Source organism: Ursus arctos, unplaced genomic scaffold, assembly GCF_023065955.2.
Source record: "Ursus arctos isolate Adak ecotype North America unplaced genomic scaffold, UrsArc2.0 scaffold_14, whole genome shotgun sequence".
Classification (NCBI taxonomy): domain Eukaryota; kingdom Metazoa; phylum Chordata; class Mammalia; order Carnivora; family Ursidae; genus Ursus; species Ursus arctos.
Genome location: NW_026622808.1, coordinates 35,427,547 through 35,441,513, shown reverse-complemented (window position 1 = coordinate 35,441,513; position 13,967 = coordinate 35,427,547). Strand labels below are relative to the sequence as shown.

The 13,967-nt window shown below is 44.0% G+C and overlaps 2 protein-coding genes across 4 annotated transcripts; one reads left to right on the top strand and one right to left on the bottom strand.

The window, feature by feature from the left end:
• Positions 1-263: 263 nt before the first annotated feature.
• SPCS1 (signal peptidase complex subunit 1) lies at positions 264-3,303 on the bottom strand. The gene is made up of 4 exons (XM_026501006.4): positions 2,764-3,303; positions 2,382-2,441; positions 2,207-2,293; positions 264-1,703 (listed from the first exon to the last, which is right to left on the bottom strand). The coding sequence occupies exons 1-4, from the start codon at positions 2,977-2,979 to the stop codon at positions 1,578-1,580; spliced, it is 489 nt and encodes a 162-aa protein (XP_026356791.2). The 5' UTR covers positions 2,980-3,303; the 3' UTR covers positions 264-1,577.
• Positions 3,304-3,397: 94 nt separating this feature from the next.
• GLT8D1 (glycosyltransferase 8 domain containing 1) lies at positions 3,398-13,936 on the top strand. 3 transcript variants are annotated; one of them, XM_048226601.2, is made up of 10 exons: positions 3,398-3,463; positions 7,320-7,373; positions 7,457-7,555; positions 9,885-10,098; positions 11,416-11,533; positions 12,060-12,144; positions 12,319-12,431; positions 12,810-12,976; positions 13,095-13,207; positions 13,397-13,936. In XM_048226601.2, exons 2-10 carry the CDS (start codon positions 7,358-7,360, stop codon positions 13,585-13,587), a joined length of 1,116 nt encoding a protein of 371 aa, XP_048082558.1. In that variant the 5' UTR covers positions 3,398-3,463; positions 7,320-7,357; the 3' UTR covers positions 13,588-13,936. The 3 variants fall into 3 exon arrangements, with proteins under 3 accessions (XP_048082558.1, XP_057167770.1, XP_057167768.1); XM_057311787.1 differs by having other exon boundaries at positions 3,456-3,591; XM_057311785.1 differs by lacking the exon at positions 3,398-3,463 and adding an exon at positions 5,155-5,308.
• Positions 13,937-13,967: the final 31 nt, after the last annotated feature.

The window sequence follows — 13,967 nt, the reverse complement described above, 5'->3', positions numbered from 1 at the left end:
GCATCCCACTTTATTTTGATAGGTCAGGAGATGCTTCTTTATAGTCACATGTGAGCAGAGACTTAATGAAAGTAAAGAACAAGTCATACATATCTAAGGGAAGATGTTTCAAGTAGAGAGAACAAGTGCAAGTCTTCCTCTCGATCTCCTGGTCCACAGACCAAAGGTGGTGTTGGTTTCCTACCAAGAGTGCAGCTTTGCCAACTCTTATGTATGTAACATTCTTTCTTCATACATGCCACGTCATATTTAATACATAATGATTTTTTTTAAAGATTTTATTTATTTATTCGACAGAGATAGAGACAGCCAGCGAGAGAGGGAACACAAGCAGGGGGAGTGGGAGAGGAAGAAGCAGGCTCATAGCGGAGGAGCCTGATGTGGGGCTCGATCCCAGAACGCCGGGATCACGCCCTGAGCCGAAGGCAGACGCTTAACCGCTGTGCCACCCAGGCGCCCCAATACATAATGATTCTTAACAGTGACATCTTAGCAGCTATGAAATGCTCCTTTTCCCCATTTAATGCTTTCTGGTGTTAAGTATCTGACCTTCTCACCATTACCCATCCCTTCTGCCTGCATCTGCCTAATATATCCTTGTTCCTATTTTCAACCTTTGGGTGTCATTGTGAAAATACGAGGTAACTTGATTTTTAACACTTTTTGGGAGTTCCTAACTTTTTAATCACATTTATTACTCTTAATGATATGCTCGGTCTTACTTCTACTGTCTTAATTTTTATCTTTTTTTTAAACCTTCCTGACTTTTGCTGTATTAAGGTCTTTGCTCTCATTTTTTAAACATATTAAGTCCTATTTACTGGTACTGAGAAATAGAATATTATCTATAATAACCCTCCCACTCCCATCCCACACACAAAATCTTTAGAACATTTTTCTCTTCAGCCTTCTGGAAAATTTAAAAACAATAGGTTTCCACTTTGGTCCACCTCAAGTAAAACATGGATTGAATTTCTGCTTAACAACAGCCTTATTTTAGTGGTACCAAAATACTACACCTTCCCACAAATTTATATGAGTAAATTTTTTCATAGGTGCTTACTGTTGTCAAGAAAGACATCTATTAGGAACCGGCAGCTACGGAAAATAGGAACGATGCTTTCAGAACCCCAAACTTCTAACTTTGGCTTTTACTAGTAGGTTTGCTTGCAGAACAATGAAGACTCTTTAGACATAGACTTGCACTGCGTTTTAATTGAAAACATTAAAACAATTTAACCACTCATAATGAATTACAAAACTTTGACAGTTAAATTTGTACTTTCATTTATGAGGCATTTATTCACCATTATTTTGGTAGACCTGAAAGAAAGTTTGCATACTTGTTTTTCTGTTCTCATTTCAGAGGAAGATTATGAAGATAAGGTCTAAAATATTTATAAATCAAAAGCCAGCTGAGTTAGAAGTGAAATATAAAGAGAACAAAATCTACACGCAGCTGTGCTGAAAGAGCAGCGGTGGCTTTTGGCTCGTATTTTGGGTATGAAAACAATTGAGCTCCTCTCACACAAAACGAAAGCAGGTGCAACAGTAAAGCTAAATCATGAAAACCCTAATTAGTTATTTTTAGCATGCCTCTTAACTTTTCTTTCCCCTGGTTTCTTGTCTTCTGAGCCTGAGTCTTGAACAGGTAACCACTTGAGGGGGTGCCGGCGATAAATGGGCCATGGAGGAAGTGTCAACTGAGCCAGAACAGAGAAAATCCATCAATATTAAACATTAAAAGTTTGAAAGCATTATGTGTATGAGGATTATGTACCCAAATATCTCCTATGCTAACAGTAAAAACAGCAGCAGCAAAACTGACATTCCAATGAAAACTATGTACCTCTGCCCAGACAACGTAATTTTAAGAATTAGGAACAAGCCTCACCATTTATACATAAGGCTTTAAGAGCTAAAAGGTGAGGCGGGAGCATTGTGAAGACCATAGGAAATTCCTGCTAGTTTCGACTTTAAGATTACTGCTTGGGGCTGCTGCCAAAAGAAATGAGCTGGGTCCTTTTATGCAGCTTACTTTCTCTGCCACTTACTGGCGTTCTACTTTTCCAGTGATAGCAAGGTGAAACACTGATGGCAAAAAGAGGTTTCGAAAAGTTGGTTCTCACTGCTAGGTCCAACCAAACCAACCCAATTCAGAAAACTTAACTTGCCACTGACATCCAAACACCCACAAACTTCTTACCAAACACGAAAAAGCAAATCCGGCCATAACTATATAGACAGTCCACCCGAACTGTTCAGCCACGTACCCGTAGATAAATCCAACTATCTGGAAACAAACGAAGTGTATTAAATACAGTCAAGCCGGTTGGCAGAGGGAGAGAAGAAAGATGATACGATGCAAAACCAATACTTACTGCAGAAAAAAGAATAATTCCCTGAAACATCTGTTCAGCTAGCTTCTGGCCCTTGTAATCCTAGAGGTGAAGAAAAGCAAAGCAGGAATTGGTTCCACCACGGAAACAGCACAGTTTCTGCCCTGGCCTCACAGCTTTGGCACCGGGCAACCCCAACGTCAGGGGCCTCCCCAAAAGCTGGGCAAGGAATGAAACTGAAGCGTCCTAACAGAGCATGGGCAGGGGGTTCCTCCCGGAGGAAGAAAGATGGGGACCCGGGAAGCCCAATTCAGGAAAGAGACTGCAAGGCAGCCATCCGGGCCAGGAACCGCGCAGCACAGGGTCGGTGCTCCGACAAGGGCGGCGGAGCTGCGTGCTGGGGGTCTTGGGGCCGAGCCCTTACCATTTGCGTGGGCAGCGAGCTCAGATGCTCCAACATGACTGGCTGAGAAGGCTGGCAGCCGGGCGAGAGCAGCCGCGACTCAGGGACCCTAGGAGCCGGCGTCTGGTACCACAGGCAGCTCGGCGGGCCCCCTGAGCCGGGGAATGCGATGGCCGTGGCCCCGGAAGCGGATGTTTCCCACAGACCCGAACGGCCCGAAGCCCCGCCCCGCGCCATAGCTAGGCGACCTGCGCTTTCGGAGCCCGCTGTAGCCCGGCGCACCACCCGCGAGCGCTGAGGTGGTGACGGGCGAGCGGAGGCATCGCGCGCCCGTGAAGGGTTCGCCGTCAGTGCTGTCGGGTACCCGGAGCCGCAGCCGCGGCCCCGGCCCAACAAACTGCCCTCCACGGCACCACCGCGGCCTAACTGCCGTAGCGCACCCCGTCTCCATGGCGACCGGCTTTTCTCGGCAAGGACCCCAGCGGCGGGGCTGCCCGGCGGCGCCTGTTCGGCGCCACGCTCCCGCGGTCGGAGCGGCTGGCCGGCTTCGGGTTGCCGGCGAGCGCGGCGGCCGCGGAGCTAGCGGGCGGGTGGGCTCGGTTCCGAGTGCGGAGAGGCGGGCGGCCTGGCGGCGAACTGGGCCCTCGGGCCTGCGGCGCGGGCGCTGAGCTGGCGGGGCGGGTCGGGGCGCGGGCGGTGGCTCCTCCTCCTCCGGCTGCAGGTAAGAGCGGCCGCGGGGAGCGTCCGAGGGGAGCGGCTCGGCTGGACACTAACGGGCCGGGGGGTGGAGGGGGCTCTGGGCCTGGGGGGAGTTTCCGGAGCGTCCCACCGACCCCGTCGCCCCTGAGCGTAAGACGGCCCTATTGACTCCTAGAATTTAGAGGGGACTACCCCAGGACATCCTTGAGAGAAAGGGCATCCCCTGGAAAAGGGGACCCGCTCTCGGTCGCCCCTGCCCCGGTATGGAGAGATATTCCCACCCAGAGAGTCTCCAGGTTGGCGTGCAGCATGCTCGCCGGCTGTACCGGGCCCTCCCAATAGAGACCCACCAAGGGATCGCTCTGCCTCTCTCTTAAGGGTGGTGTCTACCTCAGAAACTTAGGCCCTCCTTTGTTACTGTGAGCGAGGTGGGTGCCCACGTTTCGGAGAGAAACCATCCCGGGGAACCCGGACCTCTGGCCTCTATGCTGTGTTGCGTGTCAGGGTCACAGACGGTGGGATTCTCAGCACTCCCGGGATGGGCTGCCTCCCTCATTCACACATTCACGGTACCTTTTTCTATGCTACGCGGTGGGCCTAGGATACAGCTGTGACCAACACCAGGCCCTTGCCTTCCTAGAGCCCAGAGCGTCTCAAGGGAGACAATGGCATAACCCCAGAAATAAATGACAGCCAGATTTATTCTGGGATAGGGAGGCCTGGGAGATGTGGGAGCTCAGGGCAGGTGCAGCCGAATGTGGGGTTTGGGAGAGTCTCCCATGAGTCCTGAAAGCCAAGTAGGAGCTAGCCAGATGCAGAGGTAGGAGAAAGTGGCTGTATATGCTTAGTGCCTTTCCACCTTTCAGCCTGGCAGAGACTTAATAGACTTTCTTCTGTATGCAGAAATAGACCTATCCCTCTTTGTTACTAACCCCCCCACCCGACCTTTTTAAGTTTTATTTATTTGAGCAATGTCTACACCCAACATGGGCCTTGAACTCACAACCCCAAGATCAAGAGTCGCTGGCTTCTGAAACTGAGCCAGCTAGGCACCTCTGTGTTATTCCTTTTAAAAATGCACTTCAGTGTGGCAGTTGCTGTAGAGGCTAATGGTATTTGAGCTATAAGATAGGATGAGAAAAGGAAATTGCCGGTCAGGTTGCATTTGAGAGAGCTCTTTGTTGGAATCCGTGTTGGTCCTTATGCTGCAATGTATCTTCATGACCATTATCAAAGATGGTGTTCCCTTTCTGAGCTGAGAACCACCATTGCCCGTGTTTGCAAGACCATTCAACAAATATCACATGCCTGATACCAGTCGTGGTTTTTGGTGGTGAGGATACATCAGTAAACACTTTGAGTGGGGTCTCTGTTCTCATAGAGCTTACATTCTAGTCCGGGAACACAGAAATAAAAAAACAAATGAGATAATTTCATAATTGAGGAGGGGGTGTGGTGGTGAACTTTCCTGATGGCCTCTGAGGGGATGGATAAGGAGACAGAAAAATGACCTTGGTCTTTGGTGACATCAACAAGATTAGTTTGAATGCAACAGTAGGGACAGAAGTCTGGTTGGAGAGGAGAAGGAGTGGAGCTAGAGATGAGAATTTTTTCAAGCTTTTAGAGTGAGGGGAGCAGAGAAATGGGTCTGTGGATCAACTGGCGTGTGGGGAGTGGTGTCTTTTTTTTTTTTTTTTTTTTAATTAACTGGAAGATAGAAGAGCATGATAATATGCTGATGGGTGTGATCCAGCAGAGAGGGAAAGTGCTGAAGCTGGACCAAGGAAACAATTAGAGGTTAGGTTACAGAGCATCAGTGGAATGGCCTTTCATGGGACTACATATTAGCACGAAGGAAAGTGGAAAGGTAGGCACGGCTGCCAAGAATGTGGAGACTAATGCAGGTGGCTAGAAGTTAAAGAAAATGGTGTTCTTTCTCCCTAAGGTTTCTTCCCCCATATTTCTGGATATGCCTGCCCTGGTTGTATGCGTGTGTGCATGTTTTGTGAGTGATTTGGGAATGTGAAGGTTTTATTTATAATTTCTAAACAAAAAACATGAATTTCCGTAGTGAAAAATTGAATGTGGCGGATCACATTTTTCACAGCTGTGTACTTTTAGAAAAATACAGCCACTATTACACATCCCAGGGTCTATGTGAAGTTTCGAGAAGTCTTTCTAACGGCATCAATGAATTTCACTACAAGGAATAGCACCAGGCAAGGAAATGTGCCTCAGACATACTCATGATAATTGGCATTTTGCATATGGATAAAACTGTGGGAGAGTTTTAGAGGCAAGTGGTTTCTGCCCTGCTGATCTGCTTCAGTACATCAAGTACCTGCTAGGCCTGTGGGGTTTTTGAGTCTCGCTAACTGGAATAGCAAAAATACTTCCACTTCTCAATCCGCATACTATCTGTAAGTCACCGTTAGTGGACATTGTTGAGCTAAAACACTGTTTCTTGTACCATTAAGTAAATGAGATTTATTTTTTTAAACGAGTGAGGTCATTTTTTCCAGTCTTGGTGGAAATTGGCTCCAAGCAGCAGATGCTACAGTTTTGTCTGAGCAGCTCCTGGCTCAGCTCACCATGTGCCAGAGACACGCTGCTCAGGGTATATAATGATGTGCGTTCTTTAGGGAAGAAGGTCATTGGTATAATGCACTTTATATATACTGCTATAGAAAGAAATGAGAGAGGGAGAGAGTGTGTGTGTAGTTTAGATTGTTCTTTGGGAATCTGAATTCTTTTCTCCCAAATTTGTAGTGTGACTGATAATCCCCAGTTTTTAAAACAATCCTTCAATATATTTCTCTTTTTTCCAAAGGCCTTGAGAAATCAAGTGTCTGGCAGGCACACGCTTTTACGATGAAATTAATTCAGACTTTGATTTTAGAAATATGCCATAATTCACAGTGCTCTGTGAAGTTAATAGCCTTATGTAAATGTTAGGTACTCCCATGGGGGAGGATGAGGTAGACAAGGGTAAATGTCTCAGAGGTAAGATCATAATATCCTGGATGCATAAAATCTTTTAAAGAAACATTATCCACAGATGTTGTAGAAATCTGATCATTTAATTACATACACAATCTCATTTCCACTGAATTATGATTGTGATTATTTTAGATTTTTCTTTTTTATTTTTTAAGTAATCTCTATACCTACTGTGGGTCTCAAACTCACAACCCCTAGTTCAAGAGTCGCAAGCTGTACTGACTGAGACAGCCAGGTGCCCCTATTACTACTATTTTTTGAAGATTTTATTTATTTATTTGACAGAGTGAGCACAAGCAGGGAGAGCGGCTGGCTGTCTGCCAACTAGGGTGCCCAATGTGGGGCTCCATCCCAGGACCCTGGGATCATGACCTGAGCCGAAGGCAGACTCTTAACAGACTGAGCTATAATTTTAAGTGAATTTGGAAAATGTTTTTCTCTTTAATTCCAATTAAAGCTGAATGGGATACAACTCAGAACAGAGACATTTTGTACCAATGAGGCTGACTTCAGGTTATTTGATCATAGATAACTGAGTCCATGTCTAATTTAACTAGGAATTTTAAGTAGAAACTCATTTGGAAAACATTTCTATAGTGGTTAGACACCAAATATTCCTCTCCGTAGAATTTATTTTGCTTTTCCTCTGGTGACATTTAATGTACAAGGCTATCTATTTCTCCCAACTTATTTGCAAGTATTTTATTATCCTGACTACTATATAAAATTCAAATATGAGTTTGGGTTCTTGGAAAGTTAATTCCAAATGAGTTTCTGGCAGAAAATAGTGTGTGTTTTTACCTGAATAAAAGTGTTGAGGCATTTGATGGTCATTCTCATGTACCTACTGACTTTGGGGACTTGTTTTTGTCTTGTAGGGTTAAAAACTAATATTTATATAAGACAGAAGAGAAAGATGTCATTCCGTAAAGGTATGCTGTTTCTACAGATGACGTTGTTTTTATAGCTGCTCAAAAGGTAAAGAGATGTAATGCAGGCTTTTCCTGTGTTTCAGTAAACATCATCATCCTGGTCCTGGCTGTTGCTCTCTTCTTACTGGTTTTGCACCATAACTTCCTTGGCCTGAGCAGTTTGCTAAGGAACGAGGTTTCAGGTATGGGAGCCCTTACGAATGCCTTGGCATCTGTTGAGGACCTGGAGTTCCCTGTATCCCAGCATCCTAAGTTACATCACTAGGCTAAAGGGAAAGAAAGTTTTCTTGTCAATTATCATATGATTTTCTCTCATCTATGGAACATAAGAACTAGGATGATCGGTAGGGGAAGAAAGGGATAAAGAAAGGGGGGGTAATCTGAGAGGGGAGTGAAGCATGAGAGACTATGGACTATGAGAAACAAACTGAGGGCTTCAGAGGGGAGGTGGGGGGGGGATGGGATAGACCGGTGATGGGTAGTAAGGAGGGCACGTATTGCATGGTGCACTGGGTGTTATACGCAACTAATGAATCATCGAGCTTTACATCGGAAACCGGGGATGTACTGTATGGTGACTAACATACTATAATAAAAACATCATTAATTAAAAAAAAAAAAGTTTTCTTGTCCTTACAAAAGCTGCGAGACTGGCACAGGGAGTGGCGGTACTCATTGTGCTCTTGTGGCCCCACCCCTTCTCCCTGTTGCGTGATTTGTTAAAGGTTTGATCTAACAGCAGATCTCTTTCACCACATCAGAGGCCTTAGGGGAGCCTCTGTGGGCTGCTCTCTGCTCACACTGCAGCAGGGCAGGACTCCAGAAGGTGGGGGCAGGTGAGTGACACTGTTCTATTTGATGCCTGCCCTGTTTACTAGTGTCAGTGGGGTTACTTTCTTTCATCTGTTCCTTTCTTTTAACCTGTGGAAGATACCACGGAGACTCTAGTAGAAACACGAAACCATCAAGCCTAACAACTGATTATAAAAATCACTTTATTGCATAATTCCATTGTCAGTTCTTTTAAATTAGTTGTTCCTACCGCTCCTGCTTTGGTACTGAGGGGTGTTTGAGGCTTCAGGATGTTTGTCAGAAATCATTTTGGGGTCGCCAGCCACCATAGTTGACCGCAGCAAGAGAAGACCAGTAGCTTCCCCCGGACCTTCACTGAGTGCTTTGATAGCATGCTTTGTAACAGTGTGTATTTACGTATATACATATTGTATGTACATAAAGGAATGTGTGTTCTGGTGGGAACATTTATAAAAATGAAAAGAGCATTCAGGCCTCATGAGAGTAATTTGTTCACTCCTTTATCTCCCATGCATATGGATGATGGCCGGTACACAGGAAGTGCTCTGTAATTTCATCGAATATAAGATTTCATTACCTAGAGATAACTATCATTACAATTTTGGCATAGTACCTTCCTGGGTTTTTCTTCCTGTGTATGTATTTTTCTGTTACGAGATTGTGCACTCTATAAGCCGCACATGACAGGTTTTCCATGTGATTGTATCTGAAGCACGTCACCATGATGGTAGGTACCCCTCATATAGAATTTTAATGCCACATAGTTTGTTTCCACAGGAAAAAGTCTCGGTACAATGATCTAGACTTTTTTTGACGGCACCCCCACAAGAAGCATGTTACATATAGCACCCAAGTATACATGTGTACTTGCTCATTTGCTTATTGTCTGCCCCACATGATGGCAGATTGTTTTAGTCATGGCTACAACCCCAGTGCCTAGACACTGCCTTCCATGTATTAGGTGCTCAGTGTTCAATGAATGTAAATGAATGTATATATATATTATAAAAGGTTAAGAGGAACCTTTATGAAACAGTACTTAGAGTTGCTGTGTGTGATGCGGTCTGATACTTTCCTAATTCTATTCCAACTCAGGAACTGTTTTTCTACTCATATTCCGATTGTGACCCACTAAATTGATTTCATGCCTACTTATGGGATGTAATTCATAGTTTGAAAAACAACTGTTTAGTCTGTTTCTAGGTTTTCACAATTATAAACAAACTTGTGACTTTTGATTAACTTCTCAGATATTTTCCGTAAGAGAGGACAAGGGGAATTACTGGCTCAGAGGCCATGTACCTGTTCGTTTATTTAAGTAATCTCAGCACCTGATGTGGAGCTTGAACTCACGACCCTGAGACCAAGAGTCGCACAGTTCCCCTGACTGAGCCAGCCAGGCCCCCCCCCCATTAAGGTTCTTGATGCAAATTGCTAAAATACATTCTAGAAAGACTCTGTTGTATTCCCACCAGCAGTGTATCAGAATTCAGTCCACCAATTTTTTTTTTTTAATGCTTCTGCTTTTCCAAAAGCCTTGTTACACAGAGGAAAACAATTTCTGGGCTATATACCTCATATTGTAATGAGGGGAGAATGAGGTAAGTATAATCCCCACCTTACCTCTTTTCATGTCTTGGGCTATCAAAAGCTCATGAGATTGTATCACAATACCTTCCTTGTGTGTGTTCTTTGCAGATTCAGGAATTGTGGGGTTTCAGCCCATAGACTTTGTCCCAAATGTTCCCCGACAAGCTGTAGACGGGAGACACGAGGAGATTCCTGTGGTCATTGCTGCATCTGAAGATAGGCTCGGGGGGGCCATTGCAGCTATAAACAGCATTCAGCACAACACTCGCTCCAATGTGGTGTTCTACATCGTTACACTCAATGGCACAGCAGACCATCTCCGGTGAGCTCTGCCTGCCTGATGCTGCTGCTTCTAGAGGATACTCCAGAACAGGCCAGCTGCCAATCCAGGAAATGGTTTTTCTTCTATATGTGTACACTTTTTCTATAGTTGGGATTATACCACATAGCAGCACATGACATGTTTTTCCATGTGATTCTATCATAAACATGTCCCCACTGTAGGAGAAATAATACAAGGAATCTGTGCCAAGATGTAAATCAACTGTGCCATATACACATTGTTAATTAACTCGAGCTGACATTATTTTGGTAATGAGTTTCTTGGCAAAGGAAGCAATATGTTGATTTACATCCTGTTACAAGTTCCTTACCTCATGGACATACCAAGAAGGTCCAGTGTGGGATGGGACAGGGAGCAACAGCAAGGTGGTGTGGTGAAGTGAGCAGACACTGAATCCAGATCCTGGCCCAGAGTGATTGGAAAACATTACTTAACCCCTTGAAGCCCATTTCCACATCTCTAAGTATGGGGTGAAAATACCCAACTTAGACAATTATCGTGTTGCAAATGAGAAAATATATAAAAAATACTAAGAACATAATCATTCAGTAAACGTTCCTTACTACAGTTATTGTAACTGATCATAATAGAATCCTAAGCTGACGAACAAGAGCTCACCCAGGTCTTAAAAATGCTCTGAATTCAAATTTATGAAATTTAGTCAAACATCTTGTTTAACAGGGTAACAGTTGTCTAAACTCTAAAACCTTCCTGTCCCTGTGGTTTTCTACATGGTTCGTGTTTAGTTTGTTAAAATTGTGATGACTTATTTTTCCCATATTTTAAAAACTCCAAAACCATCTAAAATAATGTAAAAACAAATACTGCATTAGAATAGCTACAGAAAAAATATACAGTACTTTAGAGAACATGGACTTTATCTTAAAGACAATACCTTAGACTCAGGTGGACGACTTCGTCATTACAGTGAATTAACAATGGGGTGATTCCCACTTTCTCAATAATTACCTTTCACTACCATCGTATTGACTTTTCTTCACCATGTGCTTGGAGGGTTGGACCGCATGTGGTGATGGGATGTTCTCAACTCCACAGGGAGTTTTTCTACAGCAGTGATCCCAGGTGTGAGCCTGGTGGTTCCGGCAGGGACCTGGATGGGCATACCCTCACTGCAGATGAGGAAACCAAGGTTTGCAGAGGTGAAGGGGCTTTAAGACACCTATCTGGTCGCCAGGGTTTTGTTTACATTATGCCCTTGGAAGGCGCAAAGAGAAGGCTGTAGTCTTGAGGACATGGTTATATAAAACTGTAACTTGGTGCTTTTATTTTCATCAGGTCCTGGCTCAGCGGCAGTACCTTGAAAACCATCAGGTACAAAATTGTGAATTTTGACACTAAACTTTTGGAAGGGAAAGTAAAGGAAGATCCTGACCAGGGGGAATCCATAAAACCAGTGAGTTCTGTGCATCCCCGTTTGTACTTGGGAGTGTAGTTGACTCTAGACCACCACAGGCTTGAACTGCAAGGGTCCATGTATATGCAGATTTTTTCAATACAGAACTGTAAATGTTCTCGCCTTGATTTTCTTAACATTTTCCCTAGTTTATGTTATTATAATACATATATAATTCATGTAGCACAAAATATGTTGACTGTTTATATTCTAGGTAAGGCTTCTGGTCCACAGTAGAGGTTATTAAGTTTTGGGGGGAGTCAAAAGTTGTATGTGGATTTTTGACTGTCCAGGGGGCTGTTATCCTAAACCCTGCATTGTTAAAGGGTCAACTGTATTAAGAAATGACTGGAATACCTGGGTACTGGGTGCACTGCAAGTAGCTCCCTGGCGACCAAGGTGGGGCATTTCTTAGAGACCTTCAGCTGTCTTCTGCATGGGTACAGAAAGCATTCTGGGAGTTTCTAAAAAAGGCATAGCCACTAACAAATCCTATGCCACTGCCTCTTTTGTTTTCCTTTCCCAGTTAACCTTTGCAAGGTTCTACTTGCCAGTTCTGGTTCCCAGTGCAAAGAAGGCCATATATATGGACGATGATGTAATTGTGCAAGGTACCAAAGATTGTCACCATCAGTGCTGTTCTCTGTCCATGGTGTGGGAGGTTGTGGCTGTTTTATTGTATCCTATAAAACATCCTAATTGGGAGGATTGGGCATCTCTAAGGCAACTCAAAGTGTCCATCTTAACAACAAAGAAGTGTAAATCTTACACTTTGTCTATTTCAGGGGATATTCTTGCCCTTTATAATACACCGTTGAAGCCAGGACATGCAGCTGCATTTTCAGAAGATTGTGACTCAGCCTCTACCAAAGTTGTCATCCGTGGAGCAGGGAACCAGGTGAGTTACTTATCTGGTATCTTGTACAAACACTCCGCGCACTGTGCTGCAGGGTCAGGGAGGAAGGAGCAGAACCGGGGAGCTCTTTCTTTTTTGCTGCATTTTACATTCCTCAGTGGGTTCACCCCAGAACTCAAGGTTGCTTTCCTATGGACTGGTCCATGACCTTGACAACCTAACTCTCCTTAAACATTTGGCTTACAAGTTTATTCTAGGTTCCTACTCTAACTTGGAATCTGAGATGTCACTTTTATTTGCTTTACATGGAGCCCTCTGCTGATAATCCAAGTAGTTTAAACAGGTTTTTTCTTTACTATTAGTTATGTATCTATTCTGTTTGAAGCAGTAAACATACTATATATCCCATTTGTCTTCTAGTACAATTACATTGGCTATCTTGACTATAAAAAGGAAAGAATTCGTAAACTTTCCATGAAAGCCAGCACCTGCTCATTTAATCCTGGAGTTTTTGTTGCAAACTTGACAGAATGGAAAAAACAGAATATAACTAACCAGCTGGAAAAATGGATGAAACTCAATGTAGAGTAAGTATACAGCTGACCACACTGTGAAGACCCTTATTTCAACTCTGGGGGTCTTCTTATCCAAGACTAATTTGTTAGGGTTCTCCACTAACACCTTACATGTGTCGTCTCTCCCAAGAGAGGGGCTGTACAGCAGAACACTGGCTGGCAGCACCACCACGCCTCCTCTGCTGATAGTGTTTTACCAACAGCACTCTACCATCGACCCCATGTGGAACGTCCGCCACCTTGGTAAGTCAAAAAAATTCACCGAAAGGCCTAAGCGAATAAGGAATTAACTGGTTAATAAGGAATTAATTGAGGGACTATCCTCAGGGATGGAATATATCGTTTCCTTTCAGTTTTCTGCAGTTTGATGTAGTATTCTTATTTCTGACTAGTACTAGTACAATCTTTTGGCTTTTTCTCTCTCAATGTAAGGTTCCAGTGCTGGAAAACGATATTCACCCCAGTTTGTAAAGGCCGCCAAGTTACTCCATTGGAATGGTCACTTTAAGCCATGGGGAAGAACTGCTTCCTATTCTGATGTCTGGGAAAAATGGTATATTCCAGACCCTACAGGCAAATTCAGCCTGATCCGAAGACATATGGAGATCTCAAATGTAAAATAAAACATATAATTTATGCTGTAAGCATTTCTCAGGAAATCCTGGAAGACAGTATGTGTGGGAAGTAACAGTTGCAAGGCTTCAAAGCCTATCTGTGGCAACCCGTGGAAAAAGGGACATTTCAGCTGGGTAAAGAGGACAAACGGTACCCCGGCTAGCAGTCAGCTTCCCAGATAGACTATAAATGTCTCCATCTGCCTTACCAAGTGTTTGCTTACTACCATGCTGAATGACCAGAGGTGAATGGACTGACAGGGATGGTACAGCTAGTTCAACACTGCTGCTTGGTTTTAATTTTGTAAACTTAACCTGTGGTCTGATCTGTTAATAAAGTGAAACCTACATTTTTCAATAGGTATCTGATTTTTTGCTTCCAGGTAATT